Below are 25,874 nucleotides of genomic sequence, written 5' to 3'. Positions count from 1 at the left end.
AATGTCACGATAAGAGTATTTAAAGTAGAAAGTATACTATATCTGAGTAAATTTAATTGGACCACGCTTTTTCTTGTTTTGGAAATTGAACTGTGTGCCGACCAAAAATTTTATTCTAGGAACATCTTTTTCTTTTCTTTTCAAGTTTTAATTATTTAACAACTCACGCAACCTATCAAAAGAGTAATAACACTTGTGCTTTTTGCCTTTAAACTGTTAAAGTTAATGGGCCGTTAATGGGAGACCTAACATCATTAATATGGGCCTTTAGTTCCTAGCATTGACATGACCATGTGGTCAACGAACCGACGAATGCATAAATAATCTGTATCGATAAACTATTTAGTAGTGATGATGATAAGCTTTAGGCTTATTAAAGCCATTTTAATCAAAACCTACGTCGAGCTTGTGTTGTGTGTTGTGTTGTTTATTCTATTTTGACAACTATTTATTAACAAGATCTTCCCATTTGCAGTATTGACCACCGGCTAACGCACGGTAGTAACGGTCTCTGCAATAGACAGGTCTTCCATCAGCAGCCTCAGCCGCGGCCGCTGCCAGATCATCGTCGGTCACAACATCTACAGGTAACCGAAGCAACTGTTCTTTTCTGCGATTTTTGTATTAGCGAAAGAGAGGTGAGTTTGCTATTTCTTATTAAGCCATAAATCTTATTTGATCAGTCTCCTCACCTCATATTGAACTTATTGTTGGTTCTTGAAACGGAAACTTCTGTTTGGTTATCTTTGGCTCCCAGAGTGGTTTTAAAGAAGTCCTCCACTGGTGTTGCGAATACGAATAGTACGAATGCTGACACGAGTAAAGCTCCTGTTCCGACTAATGTTTGTTTGAGCATCTTGATTACTGGCTTCACCTGAAAATCACAAAGTTTCCTGAATCTTTTTTTCGCCTATTTTTTTTGCAACATTGACTAAGAAACATTGTTTGTGTATTGTGTTACCTTGTAAGAGCCTAACAACCTGTCGCGAGCCAACACCTGAGATCACAAATTCAAAGTCACAGTAATTCATCAGTTGCTTTAGTTCTTACCTCATATACATATGCATAGAGTTATCTATATTCATCAGTTGCTTAGTTCTTAAATTTTGCAGGTAGTGTTATCTATATTTCAATCATGTAGATTAGCAAAAGAAAGGACTTTAAGTAGCTACGTTACCTCAGGTGGTTTGACCCACATTTGTCCATCATACCATCCACTCTCTTCATATGGTATAACTGCAGAAAGTAGTCTATCTCCAACGTAGCTCCATCCCTAAGAAAATATACCCAAAAGTCAATAACAATTAACAAATCAAACCAATCAAGCTTTCACAAGTAAAGACTTCTTTGAAGAGAAGAAGCAGAGTAAGTTCAATACCAGGTAAATTCTCAAGACAATCAATGAAACCAGGAATAAAGTTCCAGTCCCAGCAGCTAGAGCAAATCTCAAAGGCTCCTGCAACATATAAAGAATATAGTGTATTATAATCTGTACTAAAAACAAAAAATCTTGTGGCAGGAGGCAGGCTCTGTTTCAAAAAGCTCACTCTGGAAGGATTAAAGCTAGCAGCTGCAATAGGAACTCCAAGAACAGTGAAAGTGACCAACCAAAGACCACCGAGACGAATAAAGAACTCGCTTGGACCCAATTCTCCCCATGAATACAACATTCCTTCCTTCAAAGACGAATACTCATTCACCTATACACACCAAAACACACTCAAAAATCTCATCATTACTTTAGAATCAGGAAAAAAAAAACACAAAAAAAGTGATTTACTTACGGGCCTTTGGTCTGAAGGAACTTCAATCTCGGAACTAGGATCCCAGCTTTGTCCAGAGAAACTCATGCTTCCACCTCCATTATTACCTTTGTCTTCCACTGCTTTCACTGTAACGTTTAGAAGAAGCTGCTGCTTCTTACCATCGTTGCCGATTCCGCCATATCTGACGATCGATGAAGAATCATAGTAACTCCCGAACTTACCGCTATTGTTACAGACCCGGTGGGGTTTCTTGGGAATCAGAGGGTAACTAGCGATTAACCTGAGCATTGTGCTCCCTATCTGATTCTCTATTCCTGAGAGAGTACCGTTGTTTGATTGAAGATTAAAGGTAAGTGGAGCAGAGCACCTGAACCACCGCAAACAACACACAGCCAGAAATAATAATATTCTGTTTTTTAGTTTGGTTTCTTCTGAGACTTGTAGCGTCTCTCTCCCGCCACGTGGCACATGCTCCCTTGTACGCATCCTCTCGTGTTTCCACGAGCCTCTCTCCCTCTGTCTCTCGGAGTCTCAGTGATATAGTAACTATCTGGGCCACTCAGGCCCAATTTATAAGCGTCTTTTTAATATAACAAAACGAGGAGCCCAAAACCACATTTTCCAAACGTACGTATATTTTCTCTATACCATATTATCAAACTTTCGATTTGAATGTCTTGTTGCAGATGTATTTTATATTTTTATTAATTCATCCGAGCTAATATGTGAGTTTCCGATCAAGTTTTTACCTGCTTTGATTTTTTTTTCTTTTTTTTTTGATATAAATGTACGACAGTTTACATACTTAAATAACAACATACAATCCGTCATAAATATATTTAAAATATAAGACGATTCAGATATTCAATACTCAGACAAATTGTAGAAGAAACATCACCTTGATTTAATAATACTCGAAGAAAAGATTTACATCATCTTCATCACCAGAAAGTTTTACAGACGTATCTCTGAGTTTCATTGACTTCTCATTCTGCTGGTTTCTGCTGCCCTAACTTGGGCGAAGTATGCGTGTCCCTGTCATCAAATCAACAAAGCGCATTATTATTAATTCACCTCTAACATGTGATTAAAAAAACAAAACGCGGCTTCTTATTTGTTCTCTGAAGCATACGTACCATGGCTTCTTTTGCAGTTAATCTGTCTTGATGATCATACCGGAGCAGCTTGTCGAGGAAATCAATCGCCTGCACGGTTTAAGACCATAACACGTTAAAACCCTACTAAACCATTTTCTATACAAAGGAATCAAGAAAATGAGTAAACCTCGGGTGAGATTAAATGCTGATTGTCTGCGTTGATGAATTTGGACCAAGGTTTCCTGCTATGCCTGTGTGTTGTGTTCCATTCAACCAAATTAATACAATTCTTAGCTTTTATCTCAGTATTACAAAATAACTATTATAATTCTTAAGTAGCACGTACCGTCCAACTTGTGCTTCGAGTTGTGGCTCAAGTTCTAACTGATACTTGTTCAGATAAGCGTTCAATTCATCGGTCCCAAGTACCTGTAAATAAGAAGGAAAATTCATGATAAAAACGGAAATGGGAGATCTGCCAAATTCTAATACTGAGATAAGTTATACCTTGGCGATTTTTACTAGTTGATCCTGATTGTCATGGCCATAGAAGAATGGTTCCTTACGGAATATCTAATACAAGGAAAGAAGAATTAGGTAATAAATCAGATCAGCAAAATAACTATATTGAGAAAAAAAGGAACGTCCTCCAAATGTTACATCATGCACTCACCATCCCAGCAAACATACAACCAAGGCTCCACATATCCAACGAATAGTCATAGTCTTGTAAGTCCACGAGAAGTTCAGGTCCCTTAAAGTATCTGGTACACATTAGGAGAGATAAACATCACAGTGAAGCTTGGCTACCGCGAAATAATGAGATAAAAGGGTATATATAAAGTAAAACCATACCTTGAGGCAACACGGACATTATACTCTTTTCCAGGGTGGTAAAACTCAGCGAGACCCCAATCTATAAGACGAAGCTTACGCAGCTCATGGTCAATCATAACATTGTGAGGCTTGACATCTCTGTGCATTATTCCTTGTGAATGGCAGAAATCCAGTGCCTACAACAAGTAGTCGAAAGAAATGTAAGTACGTAGTCAAATGGATCACTTAATAATTATAATCCAACCGATACCACATGGTTACCTTCAACAGCTCATATATATAGTAACGAATGTCGTAGTCAGTCAAAGTAGGATACAGAACTTTGAAGTCTGTACTGTTAACATATTCAAATATAAGGCTAGGAGTTTTCGAATGTTGATCTCTAACAACATCAAACAGCTTGACAATATTTGGCCCACCGCATAGGTTCTGGAGTATCTTAATCTCTCTTCTTATCTACAGAAAAAGATCAATAGAAAATTCAAGAAACAACCTCAAATATCCAAACAAATCAAATCCAAAACACTGGAAAAAAAGGTCACCTTCTTTTTCTTAACAGGTTTGAGGATTTTGATTATGCACTTCTCCTTGCTGTTCACATTAACACCTTCGAAAACTTCACTGTATTTTCCACGCCCGACCTTCCTTACTACCTCATAATCATCTTGCTCCCTGAGAGAGCAAAGAACAAGATCAAAACTTTACCTAAAACCAAATTCATCTTTTAGATAAAAAGCAAAGTTTTTGCATAAGATGAATCAATTTCATTAGATTTAGCTTAATCTAGAAGCAAATCCAGAGCAAACTGAACATCAAATTCACTGAAAAAAACCATAGAAAAAATCGATTATTAGTCCTTTTCAAGTACCAATTCAGCTGATTACAACATGAAAACCAGTATCCGTACGGCTAATTCTAGGGTTTCAACAATCTTACCCCCATTGAACAATGAGCGACTCGTAATCCCAATAATCCTTGGGTCGAATCACGTTAACGTCGGTGTAAACACGAGCTTTTGACATCACCTCCGTCTGGTTAAAATCAGAGATCTCGACGAGAGAATCTGGATCGATTCGATCGATCGGAGTACTACCGGAAACGTCCGAGACAGATTTCGCTGTGGGGGTGAAGACAGATGAGCGTAAGATAGGAGAGTGCGCCAACGGCGCACGTAAGGTTAAGACGGCGCACACTAACAAGAAACGTCGAAGAGGAGATTCGAAGAAGGAGAAGAAGAAGAATAGCGTATTTATCATTCACTACGCTCTTCCGCACCAGATTCTGATTTCCTTTTTCTTTTGCGTAGTTTTTGTATAATTGCGCCAATTAAATTTACCAAAAAGGCCTGAAATACTGGGCTTCATGGCCCAATTTATTGGGTCCACTCGCTCATACTTAATGTTAGGGGGTTTGCGTAGTTTTTGAAATTGCGCCAATTAAATTTACCAAAAAAGGCCTGACATACTGGGCTTTATGGCCCAATTTACTTAGTCCACTCGCTCATAATCAATGTTAGGGTTTTTCAATTGGGGAATTAGGGAAATTTTGTATTCTCGATCTTGTGAAAAATTTCTGAATTTCGATTTCGGAATTTGCAATAAGCGAGGTTTAGATCGGTGGGTCTGTGATTATGGTGCTAATTCTCGAGAAAGATTGCAATAATGGGCAAAAAAAAAGTTCGGAGAGAAGTAAAAGGTGGAAGCTTTTGTATTTGTGTCGTCCCCACGATTTCATCTGCGCAAGATTAAGAACTGAAGGGGATGCGACAAAGCCATTTAAAGATTTTAGCAGAATTCTATCACTATCAATGAGTTCTTTTTCCGACAAATGTGACAGCTAATTTGTCCTAGTCATAGATACGCCCGAAGATTACGCCATGGTTGTTTTCAAGAAGTTGATGCAGGGTTCTTTATTAGAAATTAGACATTTTGAGACATCTCGATGGCATGTGGATGGATGAAGAGAGGTCAACATATAGTGTGGGAGTCTACAAGTGTTAACATCAGATAACTTGATCTTGAATTGGTTGATTTCAATGTTGAGGACTCAGGAAGAAGATTTTGTCATCTTTACTTATTCGGAAGAGTTAAGACCTGAGGCAAATAATGGAGGAAGTGAAACTGACCAAGCCATGAAAACAACTAGAGGTAAAAAAAAACTCAGACTCTATGTACCATCATTCTCTGTTTTTATTACCTCAACTATTTGGAAATTTTGAATTTTTCGTTGAGGACGTTTTATATTATTCAGCGACTCCATTTATTGCAAGATTGAGTTGAGTCTCAATCAAAATGTTGAGGCATATAGTGACTTCAATTATCAGAAAAAAAAAAAAAAAAAAAAAAAAAAAGAGGAAGAATTTAAAGATGATAGGACTCTTTGTAGGGACAAATATCCTATCTCATTCATGTTCGGTCACAAAACCAAGATTCGGCAGCTTACTTATTATACTCGTACCCTCTCTTCTACTTACCAGGTAACACTATATATTGTATTTGTAAGAGATATATATACATTTGTGGAGAGGAATCAATACTTATTTTTTCTTTCTCTTTTGGAATTTTTTGTTTTGGTCTGAAAGATGTGTGTGCCTGATCCACTTGGACTCTTCTAAAAAAATTTAAACCAATCCTTTACCACATACACTCCCTCCGTAGACAGACGCTCTATCTTGTACTCTCCATGAGAATTACATAATTACCCTTCATTCCTCTCGGTGGTAAGGGGTAGTTTGTGGTTTTCTTTGTTTGGGGAATTTGGGTTCTCTGTTTGGTCACAATTATTAGAGAAGAAGAAGCTCTTTTGCTTGATCTTATTCTCTCTTTTAGTACGTTACGGCACGTCTTCTTCATGAGTTGGACTTGAAATAGTGTTCCATGGTGAATTTCTTGAGTGAGAAGTTTCTACCACCTAAGTGTTCGTAATATGTCAGCAAAGAAGAAAGATCTTTTGTCCTCAGCCATGAAGAGAACCAGTGAATGGTTTCTCATTTTCTTTTTAAATTTATTTAGTTTCTCAATCCATCTTTCTTTCGAGCTACGGAACCTTCTTTTCTTTGTGATAAAACGTAACAATCTACTCTTGTTTTTGCATCGTTTCAGGATTTCTTCTCAGGAAGTCTCTAGTGATGTCACCGTTCATGTTGGAGAAGCTTCGTTTTCACTGCACAAGGTAGTTGCTAGATCTATATTTACCGATCAATCTCTACGATGTAAAGCCAATGACATGATCCCATTCTCTCTCCGAATCTTGCAGTTTCCACTCTTGTCAAAATGTGGGTTTATCAAGAAACTTATGTCGGGATCAAACAAAGATTCAGATTCCTCCGTTATAAAAATCCTGGATATCCCCGGAGGCTCTGAAGCATTCGAGCTAGCGGCTAAGTTCTGCTATGGCATTAACTTTGATATGAGCACAGAGAACATTGCCATGCTGCGATGTGCAGCAGAGTATCTAGAGATGACAGACGAACACTCTGTGGAAAATCTCGTTGTAAGAGCTGAAGCTTACTTGAACGAAGTAGCTCTCAAGAGCTTATCGAGTTCAATCACAGTCTTGCATAAATCAGAGGAATTGTTGCCCACTGCTGAAAGAGTGAAACTCGTGAGCCGTTGCATTGATGCGATTGCTTATATGACCTGTCAAGAGAGCCACTTTTGCAGTCCTTCTTCAAGTAATAGTGGTAACAATGAGGTTGTGGTCCAGCAACAGAGCAAGCAGCCTGTGGTTGATTGGTGGGCTGAAGACTTAACGGTTCTTAGGATTGATTCGTTTCAACGTGTACTGATCGCAATGATGGCTAGAGGGTTTAAGCAGTATGGACTTGGTCCAGTGCTTATGCTGTATGCTCAGAAATCTCTTCGAGGGTTGGTGAGTTTCCTACAAACACACATACCATTTTGGTTCGGTTGAGTCTTCTCTTTTGTTGAAGTTCCATAAATTAGTTACATAGAAAGATCCATAAAAAGTTGTTTTATCTTTTTCTTTGCAAATGCAGGAGATTTTCGGGAAAGGAATGAAGAAGATCGAACCAAAACAAGAACACGAGAAAAGAGTGATTCTTGAAACAATCGTAAGCCTTCTCCCTCGAGAGAAAAACGCAATGTCCGTTAGCTTTCTCTCGATGCTTCTACGTGCAGCGATATACCTTGAAACAACGGTTGCTTGTAGACTTGACTTGGAAAAGAGAATGGGATTACAATTAGGACAAGCAGTGCTCGACGATCTCTTGATTCCTTCTTATTCATTCACTGGAGATCACTCTTTGTTTGATACAGACACTGTTCAACGCATTCTCATGAATTATCTCGAGTTTGAAGTTGAAGGAGTCCGCATAAGCAACAATGGTGTTGATCTTGCTGGTGATATGGAACGTGTTGGTAAATTGTTGGAGAATTATATGGCTGAAATTGCTTCTGATAGAAATGTGAGCTTGCAGAAATTCATCGGTTTAGCTGAACTTATTCCTGAACAGTCTAGGGTTACTGAAGATGGCATGTATCGAGCCGTCGACATCTACCTTAAGGTAATATTAAGTTAGTAAACATTTACATTCATTTGCAATATATTGATCATATACTGGATACAAAAACTGGTAAATGTTTTGACATTTGCATAAAGTGGTCCTGAAACTGATAGATACTTATATTTTCATATAATTATGACAATTAAATTCCTGAAACTGATAAAGACTTATCATTAGCAAATATGGATGGCAACCCATTTTCTGAGCATATATATACCTTGTGTTCAAGGAAAGTAATTACCATTTTTCCTATTACTCAAGACTCGAGAGTTAAACCTCACTTGAAATCTTGTGGTTAAGGAGATGATCAACTTCCCATTATCTTTAAGAGATTTTGGAAATTTTTAAGAGATCTCTGGTGAACAACTATGTTTTTTCTTGCAGGCGCACCCGAATATGAGTGATGTAGAGAGGAAGAAAGTGTGCAGCTTAATGGATTGTCAAAAACTATCGCGAGAAGCCTGCGCTCATGCAGCTCAGAATGATCGTCTCCCCGTTCAGACCATTGTTCAAGTCCTTTACTACGAACAACAACGTCTACGAGGAGAAGTCACTAACGACTCAGATTCTCCAGCCCCACCTCCACCAGCAGCAGCTGTCCTTCCTCCCAAACTCAGCTCCTACAACGACGAACTCTCCAAGCTTAAACGCGAAAACCAGGACTTGAAGTTGGAACTTCTCAAAATGAAAATGAAGCTTAAAGAGTTTGAGAAAGAGAGTGACAAGAAATCATCTTCATCAACCATCAGCACCAATCCAAATTCACCAATCTCAACTGCTTCCATGGATAAGCCTCCATTGCCAAGAAAGTCATTCATAAACTCTGTTTCAAGAAAACTCGGAAAGCTAAACCCTTTTGGCATCACGCCATACAGCGGTAGAGGCAGAACCAAACCACCCAAAGATCGGAGACACTCTATTTCTTGAAAACCATATAATATACACACATATATGTTTAATTTTTTGTTGGGACTTCTAAATTCTGATTCAAGGATTTATTTTTTTCCTACTTGTCAGCATTTGATATTTTTGTGTGTGTTTTGATGTTTTTTTGTACATAAAGCTGGTAATGTTTTTTTCAAGAAATATTCTAAACGATCCTGAAAGTAGTTTTGAAAGAAAATCACAATTTTGCAAGAAAAAAATACAATGATATCAATATGTGAAGGTTAACACACACTGTTTAGATACATACATACAATTATTAATGTATAAACTTTATATGTGGAACTTATCACTGATAGTGATGAGTATAATAGATCACAGATTCAGAGAACTTGGGATTCTAAAGCTGATGATGATCAAACAAGATCGTGGGGTCATGTATGAAATAAAGTAATACTAATAGCTTTTGCATTTATAAAAAAAATATTTATAAATCAGAATTAAAACAGGGGAAGTAGGTGATGCTTGAAGCCTGAAGGGAACATGCCAGCAGATATTGCATGTTCTTGTCCCATAACTAATTTCATCATTGGTCCCTTTTATAACTTCTCCTCTATTATTATTTTCTTATTCATAATAATTCAATTTTGCTGACCCAAAAAAAAAAAACTATTTACTTTGTTTCTCCTTTTTATGTGTGTGTTTAAAGCTAAAGATTGAACATTTTTATAGATATATATACTTCGTATGATAAACTCGAGCTCGAAAATGATTAATATATTATCTTCGAAAACAATAATACATTAATATTTTGATCTTATTTACAAGAAACCTAAAAGAAGTAGTAAAGAAGCAAATTACTGATAAGCATTTTAAAAAAAGCAAAAAAAAAAAAAAAAATCACCTGAGAAAAGAGGCATGTAAAACACTCTCATCAGGAAATAAAAATTAAACTACTAATTTTTTTTTTTAGAAGAAAGATGCAAATCTATTTCAGAATACAGTTAAAAATTAATATAATTAATTATCAGATAACATTCAAGGTCAATGCCTGAAGCCATGGCTGCTTCTGCTTCTGATGTTTCATTATTCTCACTTGCTCTTCAAGATTGTTGTTGTTGTTGTTATTATTACTTGATCCTGTCGAAGAAGAAGAGAAACTCCGGCGACCAGAGTTTAGATTTCCGTCCATCATCATCTCCGGTGAAGAGTTCTTCTTCTTCTTCTTGCTCATCCTCATCAAATCACCATCACCGTAACACGACGGACCAAGCGTTAACTCGATCTCACTCTCATCCATAATCTCTATGTTATTATTATTATTACCACCGGGGAAATTAGCCGGCCGGTCAATCTCATGGTCAACTCTTCTGATGAACGTTCCTAGTCCTGAGTTTACATTATTATTTCCTTTGGTACTCAATTTATTGATCTCCATGTTCTTCATTAATATCTTCTGGACTTGATATAACCTATGAAGTTCATATACCTGAAAAATGTAATCAAGAACTATATATATTAATCTTAACATGTATGTGTGACGTAAATATGAAATGGATCAGAATCTTCTAATTAAATTACCTGTTGCTTGAAAGTTTCTTCGTGTTTAAGCATAGCCATTTTCATGCACTGCTTATCGTACGGGTTAAGAAGCTTCTCCATGTTTTGATGTTCCAAGAAATCAGGATTTTATTTCATCCAGGATGTATATATCTCTAAGTAGATTTGATATGACGAACTTGGAGCTTCTTCGCTTTGTAATAAACCTGTGAAAATTTGGAAAGTTGTTAATTAGGGACCAGAAAAAAAAGAAAAAAAAAAAGGTTTGGCTGCTAGTTCTCGATTTAGATTCTGCAAATTTTTAGCCACTAATGCTATAAATCTGAGCAAACATTCACAAAAATATCTTCATATATCTATACATACAAAATCTCATATCGTACTTTCAAACACCGATTTGGTGGTTCGTGTTCTTTCCCTTAGACGCATGTCAATCTTGTCTTTTCATTAATAAAGATTCTTTTACATTTCTGAAGGACTTTTGTGGTTTTCACAGTAAGACTTGATGTCAAGTTTGGTGGGAATAATAATAGAGCTATATATGTTCAATCAAAATGAACCAAACCAATCTGAATACTCCTACTAACACCAAATTATATAAATTTTTGGTGATAAAATTTAATATCCGAAACATAGATATCAATATATATAGTACAAGCTGATGAAGAAATGACGACACTCAAGTAAAATCAAATTAAGAAGAGAAAATAAGTAGGGATTATTATCGTTACTGACCTGAAATCAATTAGGTTTAGAGGCTGATTAAATGATGGAAGGAGATGATGATGAAAAATTAAAGAGAGATTTTTTTTTTCCCTTTTGAGAAGAGAATAATGAGCTTAGAGAAGCAGATGATTAAGAGAGCTTAGAGAAGAGATATGGATTGGTGCGTCACATTCTTCCTAGTTATATATACTGCAGATAAACTATTTTAAAACGAAGTTCACTAATACAGTATATAGTATATACAATGATTATAAAAGTATGGTTTAAGTAATCATTTGTTTAAAACTAATTAATTAATCATCTCTTTCACACATATCACAAAAATCAATGTGATTGTTGCAAACTCATGCCAAAACCAAACAACACTGTCTTTAGCCAATAGCCTTCAAACGTTTCTTCTGAGAAATATGCCATATTCCACCTCTTCACACAGCTCCACCGAAGCTTTACTTACAACATCCTTATATAATAATAATAATCTATACTAATAAAAAGTAGGAGCAAGCACCAAAAGACTCCACATAGTATTTTAAACCTCCAATTGTGATTAGACACTTTACTAATTAACATTTCTAAAATATCCAGAATTTTCACAATATCCCATATCGGCTAGTAAATTTGTAGACAATGGTTGAGAACCAGTATAAATAAGATTAATATGCTTCCAACAACGAATGAGCTAGAAAACTTGATTTATCAGGTGTCCAAGTTTAAAAGTATATTTGGTTTGATCCGGTTTTTTATTTGATCAAATTAAAACTTTAAAAAGTTTCAAGAAAATAAATTATAATATTTAAAAAAATTAAAGTTTTAATATTTAAAGTTCTTAGCTTTTAAAAAGTTTTTAAATATATTTTAAAAGTTTAAAATATTATATATATTGAAACTTTTTAAAAGTTTAAATATTATAAATATTGAAACTTTTAAAAGTTTTTAAATATTATAATTTTTAAATTTGAAAAGTTTTAAATATTATAAATATTGAAACTTTTTAAAAGGTTCAAAATTTATATTTCGAAACCTTTAAAAAGTTTTAAATATTATAAATATTTATGTAAAACATAAATTATCTTATTTATCTACGTTTGTGCTTTTTATTTCTTATGAGCTGTAAAACATATTTTTGTGTATGATTTTATAGCTAAGTTGATATTTTTTCATTAATTTTTTATTTTTTATCTTATTTTTATTTTAATGAGAAAAGAAATGATTTTGTTCTTGGAGTTTGATGGATTAATAAGTTGTGTGGTAGTCTAAAAAAGGTTTTTGAGTGGAAGAAAGTGAAGAAGTTGACGAGGATGAAAAAGAAAAAGAGTATAGCGAAGAACCAGATGGTAAAAGTAATGATGACGATTACCACAAAATTTGACAATAGAAATGACAGGAAAAAATATGAAGAATAAGAAAACATTGAATAAAAAACACAAATATATAGGGGGTAGCGATCAATTAAATATGAAAACAAGTTAAATTCATGATAATAAAATTGTTTTGTTTTCCTGGTGGTCAAAGAAATGGTTTAGAATATGTGAGGTCATCAGTTTAATTTACCTCGCGTGGATGTCGAGTTAAATTCATGATTTTTTTTTATCAGATTTGATTTATAACACAACTGATTTTTATATTTTAAAAAATTGTGTATCTAAAATTTAACTTTTTTCTTAATACTAATTTAAATTTTTTATAAGATAATATTTTACTACTATTATCAATCATATATCGTTTTCATCAAAATATATCAAATATATCCACGCGTAGCGTAGCATGTATTAAAAACCTAGTAATAATAATAATATCTTACATTTATATATGTGTAAGTATATATGTCTACATATTCGCGTACATAAATACATGCTTGACAGATGAGACAATACTAGATTCAATCGGATCCATCACATATCCACATAATTTAAATTCACCTATATAGAAATAATACTATAATAATCATGGCTTGGGGTTTTATGCTTCATGAATTTTATATTGGTGGTTGAAGTTATATTTTATATCATCTTTATTTATTTATTATGAATACCAAAATTTTTTTGGAATTTCTCTTATAGCTTTATATATTTTTTTAGGTAAAATCCCCGAGAATGTGTGTGAGTGTATATACATTGTCAAATAAATGTGAATTTAGTGGTTGCGGGAGACTTTATATCTAATATAAACTTTATATAATACTAGTATATAAAAATATGATTCGATAATAATTATGATTAAGATATAATAAAGAGCGACGGGGAACATCTTATATCTTGCTGAGCTTGAATCACATGCAACCCAGACTAACAAATCAACAAAACCAGTTGTCTTAAAAAAATTATAATTAAATGTATTATACAAAGAAGTATGATTAGTGAAATTTTTTTGTAGATATTATAAAATAATTAGAACAGACTTTTTGGAGAATAATTTGGTATTTAGGGAGAGAGGGCGAATCAGAATCTGAGAATAGGTGGCATGTCGTGGGTCCGGCCAAGTATGGGGAGAAAGAGATCTTAGGCTCTTAGCCGTTGGATTTTGTTAAGGATGTCCTTTCAAACTGTTTAAAGGTCTTAAAACTGACCCAACAGGATCTGATCTCCACCGTATCTACAAAACACACACATATAAAAGTGACCAAATAATTCTTCTCTAAGCAATAATCACATTTGTTTTTAATATTATTTATAATGAAAAAAGTTTTTCTGATTAAATGTTCCTGGACCGACTTTTCTTTCTAAAATAAAATTTTATTATCTCGTTGAGTTTGCATGTTATGTCAAATTTAAATTAATGCTAGACATGGCTATAGAGTTGGCCGTGATTGTGTTAAATTTATCTTCTAAATAAAGTCAATTTCTTATGTAATGTGTACCGGGAAACAATGTCAAATCCTTTACAACTCACTAATCATAATTATATGTTAACGATAAGGAATGGTTTAAGAAATATAAAGTAGCATAAGTGTTTCAACCCCCCCCCCACTTAATTTGGTAGAACAGTCATTATAAATATATAAATTGTGAAAAATGTTTTATCGTAACTCTTGGATCTCATAATTAAGAGGGATTTAGCAAATATAATTATGCGAGCATGCTAAGTTAAAATTAGATAAAAGCCTAGCCTACCGATTCGATCTACCTCTCATTTAAATTTATCAACCTAACCACAAACTCCGTATATCAATTATTTCATTATTTACATATATGTACCCATCTGTTGTGTTAACATAAAATATGTGACAACTAGCTACTAGTTTTATTTCTATAACCAAAATAAAGAAAGAAACGTGCTTCGAAATGTGGATGAGAGAGAGAGAGGCACGCGTTGCCGGAGAGAAGAGCGGCAATGGCATGGAGCCGTGGGTCCGATCAACGCCCGCGTTTGAGGAGTGCTCATTCTTCCTCGTAAATTGTTGTTTTCAACTAAAATATCAATTATTTATGTGTTTCTGGAGTGATCGCATACTACAGTATCAACGCTGGTTCCGAGAGGTGTGAAGACTGCCTTCGTAGGTTCTTGAAGCAAACGAAACACTGACTTCTGCAGTAATAATGTTTTGTCCCTCTTCCTACGCTATGATCACGCGCTTTATACTCACTTTTGTTTTTTTTACGTAAGTCTTTTTCGATTAAAAGATAGTATTAACAAATTAACGATATCATACAGTATTTTGTAGTCTATACGCATGGATATCCGTGTGTGTTTTCACACATGCGTGTCTTTGTGTCCTTCGGATTTGATTAGTTATTGAAATAATATAAACACAGAAATGCATACGAAAATGAATGTATATATACCAATCTATAAGCACATATATATTGTACATGTTGTATAAGCTCAATGTATATATATTCAAAATGTGTATCGGCTAACCATGAGCTCTAAACCAGATAAATTAAGCTCTTATGAGAGAAACTTGAACATTAGTCTTCTTATTCTGTAAGGTAATCTTTTATCAAATTTATTAACAATTGCAAATTTTTAAATCAAGATTTTTTTTTTTTTTTAGTTAAATGACTACTTCATATTTATTACTATGTAGTATGTACATATAATACTAGTGTTTTTTAGGAGTATTTTATTAGATGTGTTTACTAGGAGACTTTATTAAAGAAAATGGAAATTTCGTTTTGAGACATGTTGAGAAAATCAAGGATCACGGCCCTCTGGAATTCTGAACCTCGGGTTTCCCATTTCATAATCACGAGAGCTTGATTATTTCTAGTTGGAAAGTGTAATAAGATGATTAAACAAGTGTTTTCTTCCAGTTACGTGTCACTAACACTAAGGGTAATTATGATAACCAATGGGTGACATCTCGAGCTTGTAAAACGTCCCTTATTCTTTTACTGACATAAAAGTTTCGACTTCGAGTTTTATAAAAGCGTAAAAGCACTCTCTTTTCACATTTATTCCCTCTTTTATTTATCAAATCAACTACACTGTTTCTTTTTGTCAACAATTTCAATTTATAAATTGTACAAGAATTATATGAAAATGGACGTAGATGATATTTTTGGTCACTTAGTAATCCTATAAATTCTACAAAAATACAAATTGTTGCTATTTTTGCTCTGCACGAAGCCACGAAGGTCACGTTTGAGAGTATCTTTAGATTGCCCAAGTGGCATGTTTCTTGTTGCTAGAGACCTTTTTTTAGATTCCCTGAGGCTGAGATATGGACCCATCAAAAAAGTATTTAAATTTCTCTAACTTATCTTATCAAAAGTACTTTTTATGTCCATGGGCCTGAATACATGAAACACTGAAAAAGCCTGTAGAAGTCAAATTTCCAAAGTTGGCCCAAAATAGAATTATACTAGAAGAAGTAAACACGCACACATTCTATAAAGTCAACGATTAAAATAACTCAAATTCTTTTACCACTAATTGGAAAACCCATATTACTGAAGAAACAACTCGTCGGCCATCACCAAGAACGTGGCTCCAAGTTATATATATGAATCGGCCAAATTTGAAAACTTCTTCCAAACACGTACAACTTTGTTAAATCATATTTTTTTATAAAGTCCAATGTACCATTCCTATAAATACAATTCCATAGTTTCTTCGTTTCTCACGACTCAGACAATCTCTCTCGCCTAAAAACACAACAACTTTCATTTTTCCGACGAAATGGCGCGGTTCGGTCTGGTTCTAGTCGTGGCTCTTAGTCTCACCATCTCCATGTTCCCGGACACAGCCACTGCTCAGCTCAAAACCAATTTCTACGGAAACTCATGTCCGAATGTTGAACAGATCGTGAGAACAGTCGTCCAACAAAAAGTCAAGCAGACCTTCGTCACCATCCCAGCTACCCTCCGTCTCTTCTTCCACGATTGCTTCGTCAATGTAATACTCAAACTTTTGTTAATCTTTTGTATTTTGTATTTGAAACTTTTCATACGATGGTTTCTTAATTATTTTGGTTGGTTTGTATGTATATATAGGGATGTGATGCGTCGGTCATGATTCAGTCAACGCCTACGAACAAAGCTGAGAAGGATCATCCAGACAATGTGTCATTGGCTGGAGATGGATTTGACGTTGTGATCAAAGCCAAGAAAGCTCTTGACGCAATCCCAAGTTGCAGAAACAAGATTTCTTGTGCTGATATTCTTACTTTAGCCACCCGAGATGTTGTTGTTGCGGTACGTTATATAGATTTCATTTTCTTTCTATTATATACAATATTTTTGGGAAATTATACGTAAAAATACACAGAACTTTATAGTTATGTGTAAAAAGATTTGCTTATCTATTATACAACAACAGATTAAATGTAGTTTTAATGTTTTACGATGTATTTAGGCCGGAGGACCGTCGTACCCAGTGGAACTCGGAAGGTTTGATGGTTTGGTGTCGACTGCAGCTAGCGTTACTGGAAACTTGCCAGGGCCAAATGACAAAGTTACAGAACTTAACAAGCTTTTTGCTAAAAACAAACTTACCCAAGAGGACATGATCGCTCTTTCAGGTAACAACTCACTCAGTAATATTTTGAAGTGGATACTCAAGTATATGGTTTGGTTTTTGTATGGTTTATTTGGTTTAATTTGTTTATATATAAATTGCTGGTCAGTTTAGTTATGAACAAAACCGAATCTAATCTAAGTTTTTTTCTTTTTAAACAATGCAGCGGCTCACACACTTGGATTCGCCCATTGTGGCAAAGTTTTCAACAGAATCTACAACTTTAACCGTACTCACTCTGTTGACCCAACTCTAAACAAGGCCTACGCTAAAGAACTTCAATTGGCTTGTCCCAAGAAGGTTGACCCAAGAATTGCCATCAACATGGACCCAACCACTCCAAGAAAGTTCGACAACCTTTACTTCAAGAATCTGCAACAAGGCAAAGGACTCTTCACTTCCGACCAAGTTCTCTTCACCGATGGTCGCTCAAGGCCCACCGTTGATGCTTGGGCCAAGAACTCTGTTGCTTTCAACAAGGCGTTTGTGACCGCTATGACCAAACTCGGCCGCGTTGGAGTTAAGACTAGACGCAACGGTAACATCCGTCGCGACTGTGGCGTGTTTAACTAAGAGAGGGAATCAGAAACAAAACTGATTTTTTCCCTTTTTCTTTTTTGTTTGATCGAGATTTGTGTCTTTGATGAACTATGAATTATTTTTGTTGGTGTTTTCTGTTTGTTTTTTTGCTTCGTGTATTTCTGAAAAAAAATTAAAAATTAACAATTTTTATACCCTTTTTATTTATTAATTTGGCTGTAATATTATCTTATTAAAAAAAAAACCCAACCTAAGCATACAACAAATAAATACAAACCAAGACATATATATATATATACACATAATCTAATAAAGATGTTCAAAAACACAAAATCTGTAATGGAAGAATCACATCTATCTAGTTATAGGGTTAGTAGCCTGTCTGAATCTGCAGGCAAATCTGGTTTGACAAACCGGATCTTCTCGAGCTTTTCAGGCCAATCTTCCCCGAGTAGTGACGGGTTTAACTCCATGGCTACTTGAAGATCTACTAGAGAAAATGCTGAAGAGTATACTTCTCCTTGGCTACTTCTAGACCTTGAAGCTGCTAACTCAAGACACGGTTTGATCAATCTCTTCAGGAAAACATCAAGCCCTGCGTTTAACAAGTTAGAAAACCCGACCGAAACCTCTAATCCTTCCTCCATTATTCCCAAGCCATCTTCGAGTTTCTTCTTTAAAGAAACAGAGTCAGGAAGCTCACCAGAGGAGTAACAACAAGTCCCTATACAATGTTGTTTCTTTATCACATCCCTAAAATTAACACCAAGAGGAGGTTCAATAGGTTGACTTCTCCAACAACGAATCAACTGGTCAACTTCTTCACCATCTTCCATTGACCATTGTTGTCTACCACTAGAAGAAACAACCTCAGTGATCTGACTCTTCCCTTTGCTAATAACATTATTACCATCTTTAAACCTCCGACGAGTCCTTCCTTTACGAGGCGATTTAGGAAGGTCTTTGCACAAAGATTGGAAACCATGTAATGGCTTCTTCTTCTCTATACCATTCTTTATCAACGGAGGTGTCTTTGACAAACAAACATTCCTAAGAATCCCTCTCAGCAAAGCGTTGTGTAGACTTACATTCTCCTTCTTCACCGTCGCAACGATAAGCTTATCGAAATCAGATTTGCTGATCTTCAAAGTCAAGAACTTCGACAAGAGATTAAGGTAAGTCTCAGTTTTGACCCGACCAATCTTCTTCTCAATCTGAGATTTTAACTCCGAAATGTCTGTTCTAACGACATGATGCTGACTCGTTGGCATTTTGGGTCCCTCGAATTTCCCTAAAAAAAAAACCCAATTTTTTTTAAAAAAAATTACTGAATCTGGGATCCGTATATAAGTCAAATCACGAGATAATGAGGTCAACCCCAAGTAACGAATACACACAAAAAGTTGTCGAATTGAGATCTGAATTACGAAACCCAGATTGTAAATCGTCGAAATAAGTAACTTTTTCAACTTCATTGATATGATTCCATGTGTAAAATCTCTCCCGAACGAAACACACACAATATGAACAGTAACCTACCAACACACAATAAAGAAAATAAAAATCCCATTTTTCGATTCCCGAGAGAAACAACAAGAACAGAAAATTATAAACGCTACAGTTTCTTTTCTCAGTCATGAATAGTGAAACTTGAATTCTATCCTACAGATTACCAGATTCGGAAAAATTCACAGAGAGCCCATAAAAAAGTGAAACATCCAAAAAAATTTAACTAACCTTGAGAAGAAGAAGACGAGAGACGAAACAGTTGAATTGAGCTTTGAACTGGAAGAACAGTAATGAAACTCTCGATTTCAATCGCGACTTGGAGGAGTGGAAAAATAAAAATAAAAAACAAAGAGAGGGATTTTTGGGAAAAAATTTAGACCGAATAGATCGCATATTCTAATTTCCTTTTGGTTTTTTTTTTTAAGAAGCTTCTGTTTTGAGAGAGTCAACGTTTAGTCAACGAGGCACGTGCAAAAACAATATACTCCAGCTGGAGAGTTAGCTAACGGACCAATCATGTTGCTTTATTTGCAAAAGTAAAACTTTGAATGTCAGCCCATTCAGACACTACGAGTCGGGCTAAATTTCCCTACACTTTAATACTACAATACTACTGAGCATTAATCCTTAATTAGGATAAGATAAGCATCATTATCCAATGTAAGGTCTATGTAAGATCAGCAACGCCATTAATTGGTGCCCAAGCCGAGGCAAACACAACACTGTGTCCCTTCCACGTCAGCACAAAACGTTCCACGTCATCATCTTCGTCAACATCTCTCTTCATTCCCCAACCGGTGGCGTGTTCCTCCAGCATTGTTTTAGCCTCCGTAGCCACCACCTCGCCGAACCCAACTCCCGCAAACTTAGCTTCCCTCATCCGCTCGAACCACCGGCTCTTGGGCTCCAATCTCTCCACTCTCTCCGCACCTTCCTTGGCTATCACGTTATCTATCTTCCAACTTACATCCGCCTCGTACCACTGTCTTTGCTCGCTGCCACGTGTCCAAAACATGTCGGCTGTGTCGTAAGGAATCCACATGTAGTTGTAGAGAGACCTTAACCTGAAACATTTGAGCACACATTTACTCGTATGTATCACTTTCATATGTCAATATCATGGAAACTCTTTCTTTTTTTTCATTCCCATCATAATAAGGTCAAACATTCTTTTAAGTTCTAATTATGCAACCCAAATAAATATAAACCTGGAGATAAGATTAGTGGAGGTGAAATCCGCGTCTTCATCGATTAGGGTTACGATCGTAGGGTTTAGGTCTCGAAGCTCTTTCAAGAAAACTGATCGGGTAGGATTCGAAGTTAAGGTTTCTTCGGGAATGTAATGAAGCATCATGTGGCAGTTAACAACGAGAGCTTCATTAAAGACGAAAGGGTCGTTTCGTAGTTGTTCGATAAGGGAGGAGAGACCGTCGGAGTAAGAAGAAGAAATGATTCTAAACTCCATTGCTATGTTACGTGTGGTCGCAAAGTTTACTAGCTTCGAACCAAGCTCCTCGTATGAGATCCCGAGCAATGGAGGCGGATGAGATTCGTCGTCGGAAGCGATGACGGTGAGTTTGAGAAGTGGAAGGGGTTGTTTGTGGAGTTTGTTTGCCATGGAGTCTATAAGAGTAGGCATTTGCATGCAGTGAGTCAAACTTAAGTCAACGATGTGAATGGAAGAGTAACCTTCGACGGCGTCGAGGATTGCAGCGTTCGCGGCTATGAACCCGAAACGGTGCCACGGAGATAGGTCTACGAACTCCGCTAGCTCTATGACGGAGAAGCGGTGAAGCGTTTTCCGGGAGAAGGAAGCAGCGGTAGCAGCGACTGAAAGAAAAGCGAACGCCGGGATTTTGGAGGCGGCGCGTGACATCAACGCGCGGAGGAAGGAGAAAGCGAGTCTCTGAGTAGAGTCTCCGTCTGGTGAAGCGAGGTTGTTGAGGACCCAAATGATCTGTTGAGCCAACGTGGCGTCGTTTGATTCGATGGCGTTTGCGCAGTGGAGAAGAAGCTGCTCCATGCAGTTGGCATCGGCGCAGAGAGATTTGGAAGAAGAGAAACCGGGCCAAAGGGGTCGGGTCGGGTTTAGAATCCGGGTCGTATTCATAATTGTATGATATAGCTAGCTAGAGATATGGAACAGAAAGAACGTAAAAGAGAAAGAAGATGAAGGCAATTACAAAGGATGAGAATAATAGTAAATGCAAAACAGAGTTTTTAAGAGTATAAAAGAGCAAAAGAAAACAAAGAAAGAGGATGACAGAGTGTTGAAGGCAAGAAGGAAGAAAGAGACGAGACATATTGAGTAGTACCTTATCAATATGAAACGCACCGTTTGATCCTCAAAACGAGACAAAACCATAGGTATGCAGCTTTTTGCTCTCTGGTCATGTGCTTTCGTTTTCGTTTCTCTGGGTCTTAATTCATATAGGCGTTAAATATGTCTGAAATAGCTCAATTTAGGTTATTGTAGTCTGCTGCATTTATGGTGGTATCTCTATGTATATATGGTCAAAATTATCTATCATTCGTTAAAGTTCGTAATTTTCTTACGTGGTCTCTGTCTCGCCTTCCAAGTTCTCGTACGTTCCAAAAATAGGTATACGTTACTTTATACTAGTTTGAATAGTTATTTATTGGAGAAAAAAAAACCAAAGAAAAGTTGCTTAGGTGAGAACCTCAGTACTTAAAACATTGTTTTGTCACTAAGGTCATCTCCATTTGTAAATTTCTTAGGAAATTTCTAAGCAGTTTTTTAACTGTAAAAAGTACAAATTTTTCAGCTAAAAACTTTTGTGAGAAACAATCAAAATTATCTCTCCAATGGTAAAGTTCTTAACAAATTTCTTAGCATTCTATTTTAAAAAAGTCTGAGAATTTATTTGACAAGTAAAACATGGAAAAAAAAATTGCATTCATACAAACTTGAAGTTGAACTTAAAAGAAAAAACCTGAGTACAAGAGTACAAGCACAAACCATGACATGAGCAATGAAGTTGAAGTTGATCTTGCCTTGTTGGTGGTGATGAAGTTGATCTTGCCTTGTTGGTGCTGAGTACACGCTTGTTGTTGCTCTCGGATGTTGAATCAATTTGGTCTCATTGAATTGTTTCTATATTCATTCCTCTGCATCTGTCAGATCACCGCTCAAACCCGCAACCCTCAGGCAACAACACAAAATGAAACATAATCAATCAAACAGAAATTCAAACCAAACTCAAACAAGAACTCATGCTCAAACAAAAACTCAAACCGAAACAGAACACAAACTCAAACAAGAGCATATTCATTCAAGATTACCTTAAACCGAAACTTCTCAAAGTAAAAAAGCTGAAGCAAACATCAAAAATTAAACCGATTACATTAAACCGAAACTGAAAAAACAACATACATTAACCTCCTAGTTCATAAACTCTCAAACTGATTTCATGACAACATGTCATTAATTAACTTCTCTTGTAAAGCCTTTTTTGTTTCATTCAGTGGCTCCGTTTTTGCAAGTAGATTTTCAAGCATACAATGCTTACTTTGCTTCTCTTGCAAAGCAAAAGCCTTCTCTTTCAGAGCAAAATCATTTTGCTTCATCTCATACATCCTCGCAAGCTCCAACATCTGAAACTCCAAAAGAGCCTTCTCCTTCTCTTCATCGACAGTGCTTGTATTGTTGTTGTTTCTTTTTCCTTTTCCCTTTGCAGCCTTAACACCAGGAGGACGAGTAAGTGAATCTTCCTCTCCATGACTTTTCCCTGCGGAGCTTGCAGAACTGTTGTTGCACTTTCTTCTTTTTGTCGCTGCAACCCCTTTAGTAGAAGAACCACACCATTTTTGGTCATGTCAAAGCTCTCTCCAAGCATGCTCAAGGGTGAACTTCACCTTGTAATCGTTGAAGAAGATTTCGTAAGCCAATTTCATGACATCATCCTCATTCTGGCCACTTGATTTTGCTTTCGTAGCAGCCTCATAGCTTCCTACGAACTTGCAGACTTGTTCGTTGATCTTCTGCCACCTTTGTTTACAGTGAGTGGGCTCTCTCTTGTCCAGACCAGCTAGCTTAGGACTTGCACCATAATAAGCTGTAATACATTCCCAAAAATGGCCACCTTTTTGATCATTTGCCACTATTGCATCCTTACTAGTGTTGAGCCAAACACCGATGAGCAACACGTCTTCTGTGTGAGACCATTTCCTTCTGCTCAAACGCTCCTTAGGTTTATCTTCATCTAGGGTACTAAAGACAGGGACTTCTGATGATGTTCCAAGCTCTATACTAGGTGGAAAACTCTCATACAGATTTGGTTGTTGACTAGTTAAGAGGTTTAAAAAGCTTGAAGATTGACTAAATGAATCCATAACCGTGTGAAAGATCAAATGAGAGAGGAAGGGTTAAGTATGAAAGCCGAATGAAAGATCAAAGGAGAGAAGAAGGGTTAAGTGTGAAATCAGAATGTTAAGGTATTGGTGTATCATATATAACAAGTCGTGGTTAGTGGAGGAAGGATTAAATGTGAAACTACAAGTTGTTGTTAGTGGTGGAAGGATTAAATGTGAAACTAGAAGTTGTGGTTAGCAATCAATAACAAGAGACTAATAAACATTTATCACAATCAATAAGTATGATGTAGACAGAAACCTAATCTATATCTAAGAAGCATTCATCACAGGGAGCAACTAACAAACATTTATCACAAACATCATATATAGCATCAGCTAGACATAACATAACATAACAAGTTTCGTGAGAGCTTTCTCTCTTCTTCGCTCTATAGAGCAAATATCACAACAAGGTTTCAAAAATTCAATAAAAAACTATACAGAATCAAAGATAAATTTGCAAAATTGATAATTTACAAGATATACAGAGAGAGACCTTTTTGCAGCTGCGACGTCAGACCTAGCTACCAAAAAGAGACATGTGAGTACATTGTCGGATCCATAAGAAAAGAAAAACAAATGGAAGATTTAAGAAGAACAGACCTTATTCGCTCTAATTGGAGCATCGTTTCATCATACCAAATCGATTTGGTTCACGAAACTCTTCATCTCCGAGATCCATCCACCAACAAAACTCTGATTGATTATTGATTTTCCAGCCACGGTGTAGATGCTGATTACGGCGGAGTAAAGACGAGTTTCTTTCCCAATTCTTCTCGATTCTCCTCCCAAATCGATCTCAAATCAATTTTCGTCTTTCGTTTCGCCATATAACGAGAGAGAGAAAAAGAAAGAAGAAAAAACGCGTCAAATTTTTTTTTTTTTTGGTTTTCTCTAATTTTTCACCCAATCAGAATGAAACACGTATGGTCCTTATAAATTTCTAAAAATCCTTACATAAGAGTTAATCCTCAGCTTAATACAGAATTTACATTTATTTTTTTGTGTTTTTTTACCTAAGGATCAGGTAAGATACTTACCAATGGAGATGCCCTAAGTTTACTTATATTTAGACCAGGGGAATTCATATTTGCTACAGTTATTAAAAAATATTATGTGTGATTTTACTACGCCTAATGGCACAAATTATATTTTTGCTTGTGCAAGACAATATTAATGAGAAAATAACAAACCAAATTAAGAATATATATATTACTAGGTGGGGGCATCAAATCAAATGTTGGGGGAGGATTCCATAGCCTTGAGATAACAGGGACTAGAGGACATTTTAGGGTTTGGTGTGGTTTCATTACCCGATGTTGAAATAGATAGACACCACGACAAATACAACATTGTCGACCATAAGAGTCTAATATGTCAATCTGATCAGCTATAAAAATTCGTTTGGTAGTTTTGATGAGACGAGATATTTATTACTATTCATCACTCTAATTCTTGTCTTAGTCACGTGCTCTATAAGCTCTGGAGTGGTCACTACCACTTATGTAATAAGAAACTCTATACGCCAATAATGGACAAGACCGGTATGAAAAAGCAATTCGTTTTGCGCACTGTGGTTTGGCAAGTGCTATTCGTGATCAGTCCTTAGTACAACTGGATGAAGCAGTGGTCTTGGAGGGCTCATCATATTGCTAAGAGTCAATTTTAAAAAAGTGTTTTTGACCAAAAAAAAAAAAAAAAAAAGAAGAAGAAGAAAGACACTGAAATTTATCTTTTATTTTAAAATATAATACATAGATAAACCAATTTCCATTTTTTTTTTCCTTTGGTTAAAATACTGTGATAGGCTCAACTAAACAGCCCATTAAGACTCTCTAGGCCCATCATTAATCGTATTTTGATTCACTGAGATCAGCGGATTCCTCCTACTCATCTGATAAAGGTTAGATACAATTTCCTTTTTGCCTTATCTATTTGGAAACACCAATAATAAAAAGAAAGGAAACTAGCCGTTGGTTAGATAAACAGATTTCCTTTTTCTTTGGTTAAATAGTAACAAATATCCATCTATCTTTCTGACCGATGCCCTACAAAAATTGGATTCTGACCGTTCGATTCGATTGATGTTGAGATTCG

The 25,874-nt window shown here is 35.9% G+C and overlaps 6 protein-coding genes, 1 long non-coding RNA gene and 2 pseudogenes across 10 annotated transcripts; 3 read left to right on the top strand and 6 right to left on the bottom strand.

The window, feature by feature from the left end:
- Positions 1-313: 313 nt before the first annotated feature.
- Positions 314-2,276, bottom strand: LOC104762816 (protein CONSERVED IN THE GREEN LINEAGE AND DIATOMS 27, chloroplastic). Its single transcript, XM_010486210.3, has 7 exons — positions 1,785-2,276; positions 1,548-1,700; positions 1,379-1,456; positions 1,178-1,273; positions 962-997; positions 693-874; positions 314-610 (listed from the first exon to the last, which is right to left on the bottom strand). The coding sequence occupies exons 1-7, from the start codon at positions 2,250-2,252 to the stop codon at positions 445-447; spliced, it is 1,179 nt and encodes a 392-aa protein (XP_010484512.2). The 5' UTR covers positions 2,253-2,276; the 3' UTR covers positions 314-444.
- On the top strand, positions 920-1,805 carry LOC147923180 (uncharacterized). Its single transcript, XR_015588540.1, has 3 exons — positions 920-1,022; positions 1,113-1,381; positions 1,520-1,805. It is a non-coding gene; the product is annotated as an uncharacterized LOC147923180 (long non-coding RNA).
- A 232-nt stretch (positions 2,277-2,508) lies between the features above and the next one.
- On the bottom strand, positions 2,509-5,239 carry LOC104762815 (casein kinase II subunit alpha-1). The gene is made up of 10 exons (XM_010486208.3): positions 4,637-5,239; positions 4,243-4,372; positions 3,962-4,156; positions 3,719-3,876; positions 3,537-3,627; positions 3,371-3,436; positions 3,210-3,292; positions 3,051-3,114; positions 2,903-2,971; positions 2,509-2,801 (listed from the first exon to the last, which is right to left on the bottom strand). Exons 1-10 carry the CDS (start codon positions 4,954-4,956, stop codon positions 2,742-2,744), a joined length of 1,236 nt encoding a protein of 411 aa, XP_010484510.1. The 5' UTR covers positions 4,957-5,239; the 3' UTR covers positions 2,509-2,741.
- Positions 5,199-9,311, top strand: LOC104762814 (BTB/POZ domain-containing protein SR1IP1). Its single transcript, XM_010486206.3, has 7 exons — positions 5,199-5,847; positions 6,086-6,176; positions 6,282-6,681; positions 6,802-6,871; positions 6,956-7,570; positions 7,698-8,225; positions 8,610-9,311. Exons 3-7 carry the CDS (start codon positions 6,626-6,628, stop codon positions 9,150-9,152), a joined length of 1,812 nt encoding a protein of 603 aa, XP_010484508.1. The 5' UTR covers positions 5,199-5,847; positions 6,086-6,176; positions 6,282-6,625; the 3' UTR covers positions 9,153-9,311.
- A 561-nt stretch (positions 9,312-9,872) lies between these two features.
- Positions 9,873-11,598, bottom strand: LOC104762813 (uncharacterized). Of its 2 annotated transcripts, none has more exons than XM_010486203.3 (3): positions 11,406-11,598; positions 10,692-10,876; positions 9,873-10,599 (listed from the first exon to the last, which is right to left on the bottom strand). In XM_010486203.3, the coding sequence occupies exons 2-3, from the start codon at positions 10,770-10,772 to the stop codon at positions 10,138-10,140; spliced, it is 543 nt and encodes a 180-aa protein (XP_010484505.1). In that variant the 5' UTR covers positions 10,773-10,876; positions 11,406-11,598; the 3' UTR covers positions 9,873-10,137. The 2 variants fall into 2 exon arrangements, with proteins under 2 accessions (XP_010484505.1, XP_010484506.1); XM_010486204.3 differs by lacking the exon at positions 11,406-11,598 and adding an exon at positions 11,054-11,290.
- A 4,842-nt stretch (positions 11,599-16,440) lies between these two features.
- LOC104762812 (peroxidase 73-like) lies at positions 16,441-18,101 on the top strand. Its single transcript, XM_010486202.2, has 4 exons — positions 16,441-16,733; positions 16,832-17,032; positions 17,193-17,358; positions 17,521-18,101. Exons 1-4 carry the CDS (start codon positions 16,518-16,520, stop codon positions 17,925-17,927), a joined length of 990 nt encoding a protein of 329 aa, XP_010484504.1. The 5' UTR covers positions 16,441-16,517; the 3' UTR covers positions 17,928-18,101.
- Positions 18,092-19,772, bottom strand: LOC104762811 (SAGA complex subunit Hfi1-like; annotated as a pseudogene). Its single transcript, XR_015588539.1, has 3 exons — positions 19,632-19,772; positions 19,292-19,429; positions 18,092-19,185 (listed from the first exon to the last, which is right to left on the bottom strand). The product of XR_015588539.1 is annotated as an SAGA complex subunit Hfi1-like (transcript).
- Positions 19,773-19,906: 134 nt separating this feature from the next.
- On the bottom strand, positions 19,907-22,248 carry LOC104762810 (scarecrow-like protein 32). Its single transcript, XM_010486197.3, has 2 exons — positions 20,612-22,248; positions 19,907-20,467 (listed from the first exon to the last, which is right to left on the bottom strand). Exons 1-2 carry the CDS (start codon positions 21,511-21,513, stop codon positions 20,071-20,073), a joined length of 1,299 nt encoding a protein of 432 aa, XP_010484499.1. The 5' UTR covers positions 21,514-22,248; the 3' UTR covers positions 19,907-20,070.
- On the bottom strand, positions 22,236-23,756 carry LOC147923179 (glutathione S-transferase T3-like; annotated as a pseudogene). The gene has a single exon (XR_015588538.1). The product of XR_015588538.1 is annotated as a glutathione S-transferase T3-like (transcript).
- Between the last annotated feature and the right edge of the window lie 2,118 nt (positions 23,757-25,874).

Source organism: Camelina sativa, chromosome 18, assembly GCF_030686135.1.
Source record: "Camelina sativa cultivar CO46 ecotype springtype chromosome 18, ASM3068613v1".
Taxonomy (NCBI): Eukaryota; Viridiplantae; Streptophyta; class Magnoliopsida; order Brassicales; family Brassicaceae; genus Camelina; species Camelina sativa.
Note: the sequence above shows the minus strand (reverse complement) of the source record. Positions and strands in the feature narration are given on the sequence as shown.

Excerpts from the sequence above, each read along its gene's own strand:
- LOC104762810 (XM_010486197.3), bottom strand. The coding sequence starts at position 21,513 with ATGAATACGACCCGGATTCTAAACCCGACCCGACCCCTTTGGCCCGGT. Across the intron at positions 20,468-20,611 it reads TCCACTAATCTTATCTCCAG|GTTAAGGTCTCTCTACAACT; the intron begins GTTTATATTTAT and ends CAAATGTTTCAG.
- LOC104762814 (XM_010486206.3), top strand. The coding sequence starts at position 6,626 with ATGTCAGCAAAGAAGAAAGATCTTTTGTCCTCAGCCATGAAGAGAACC. Across the intron at positions 6,872-6,955 it reads CTTCGTTTTCACTGCACAAG|TTTCCACTCTTGTCAAAATG; the intron begins GTAGTTGCTAGA and ends CGAATCTTGCAG. Across the intron at positions 7,571-7,697 it reads AGAAATCTCTTCGAGGGTTG|GAGATTTTCGGGAAAGGAAT; the intron begins GTGAGTTTCCTA and ends TTGCAAATGCAG.
- LOC104762816 (XM_010486210.3), bottom strand. The coding sequence starts at position 2,252 with ATGCGTACAAGGGAGCATGTGCCACGTGGCGGGAGAGAGACGCTACAA. Across the intron at positions 1,457-1,547 it reads CTAGCTTTAATCCTTCCAGA|GAGCCTTTGAGATTTGCTCT; the intron begins GTGAGCTTTTTG and ends TATATGTTGCAG. Across the intron at positions 875-961 it reads GGTTGTTAGGCTCTTACAAG|GTGAAGCCAGTAATCAAGAT; the intron begins GTAACACAATAC and ends TGTGATTTTCAG.
- LOC104762812 (XM_010486202.2), top strand. The coding sequence starts at position 16,518 with ATGGCGCGGTTCGGTCTGGTTCTAGTCGTGGCTCTTAGTCTCACCATC. Across the intron at positions 17,033-17,192 it reads CCCGAGATGTTGTTGTTGCG|GCCGGAGGACCGTCGTACCC; the intron begins GTACGTTATATA and ends CGATGTATTTAG. Across the intron at positions 17,359-17,520 it reads GGACATGATCGCTCTTTCAG|CGGCTCACACACTTGGATTC; the intron begins GTAACAACTCAC and ends TAAACAATGCAG.
- LOC104762813 (XM_010486203.3), bottom strand. The coding sequence starts at position 10,772 with ATGGAGAAGCTTCTTAACCCGTACGATAAGCAGTGCATGAAAATGGCT. Across the intron at positions 10,600-10,691 it reads AAGAAACTTTCAAGCAACAG|GTATATGAACTTCATAGGTT; the intron begins GTAATTTAATTA and ends TACATTTTTCAG.
- LOC104762815 (XM_010486208.3), bottom strand. The coding sequence starts at position 4,956 with ATGATAAATACGCTATTCTTCTTCTTCTCCTTCTTCGAATCTCCTCTT. Across the intron at positions 4,373-4,636 it reads TCGCTCATTGTTCAATGGGG|GGAGCAAGATGATTATGAGG; the intron begins GTAAGATTGTTG and ends TTGCTCTCTCAG. Across the intron at positions 3,628-3,718 it reads AATGTCCGTGTTGCCTCAAG|ATACTTTAAGGGACCTGAAC; the intron begins GTATGGTTTTAC and ends AATGTGTACCAG.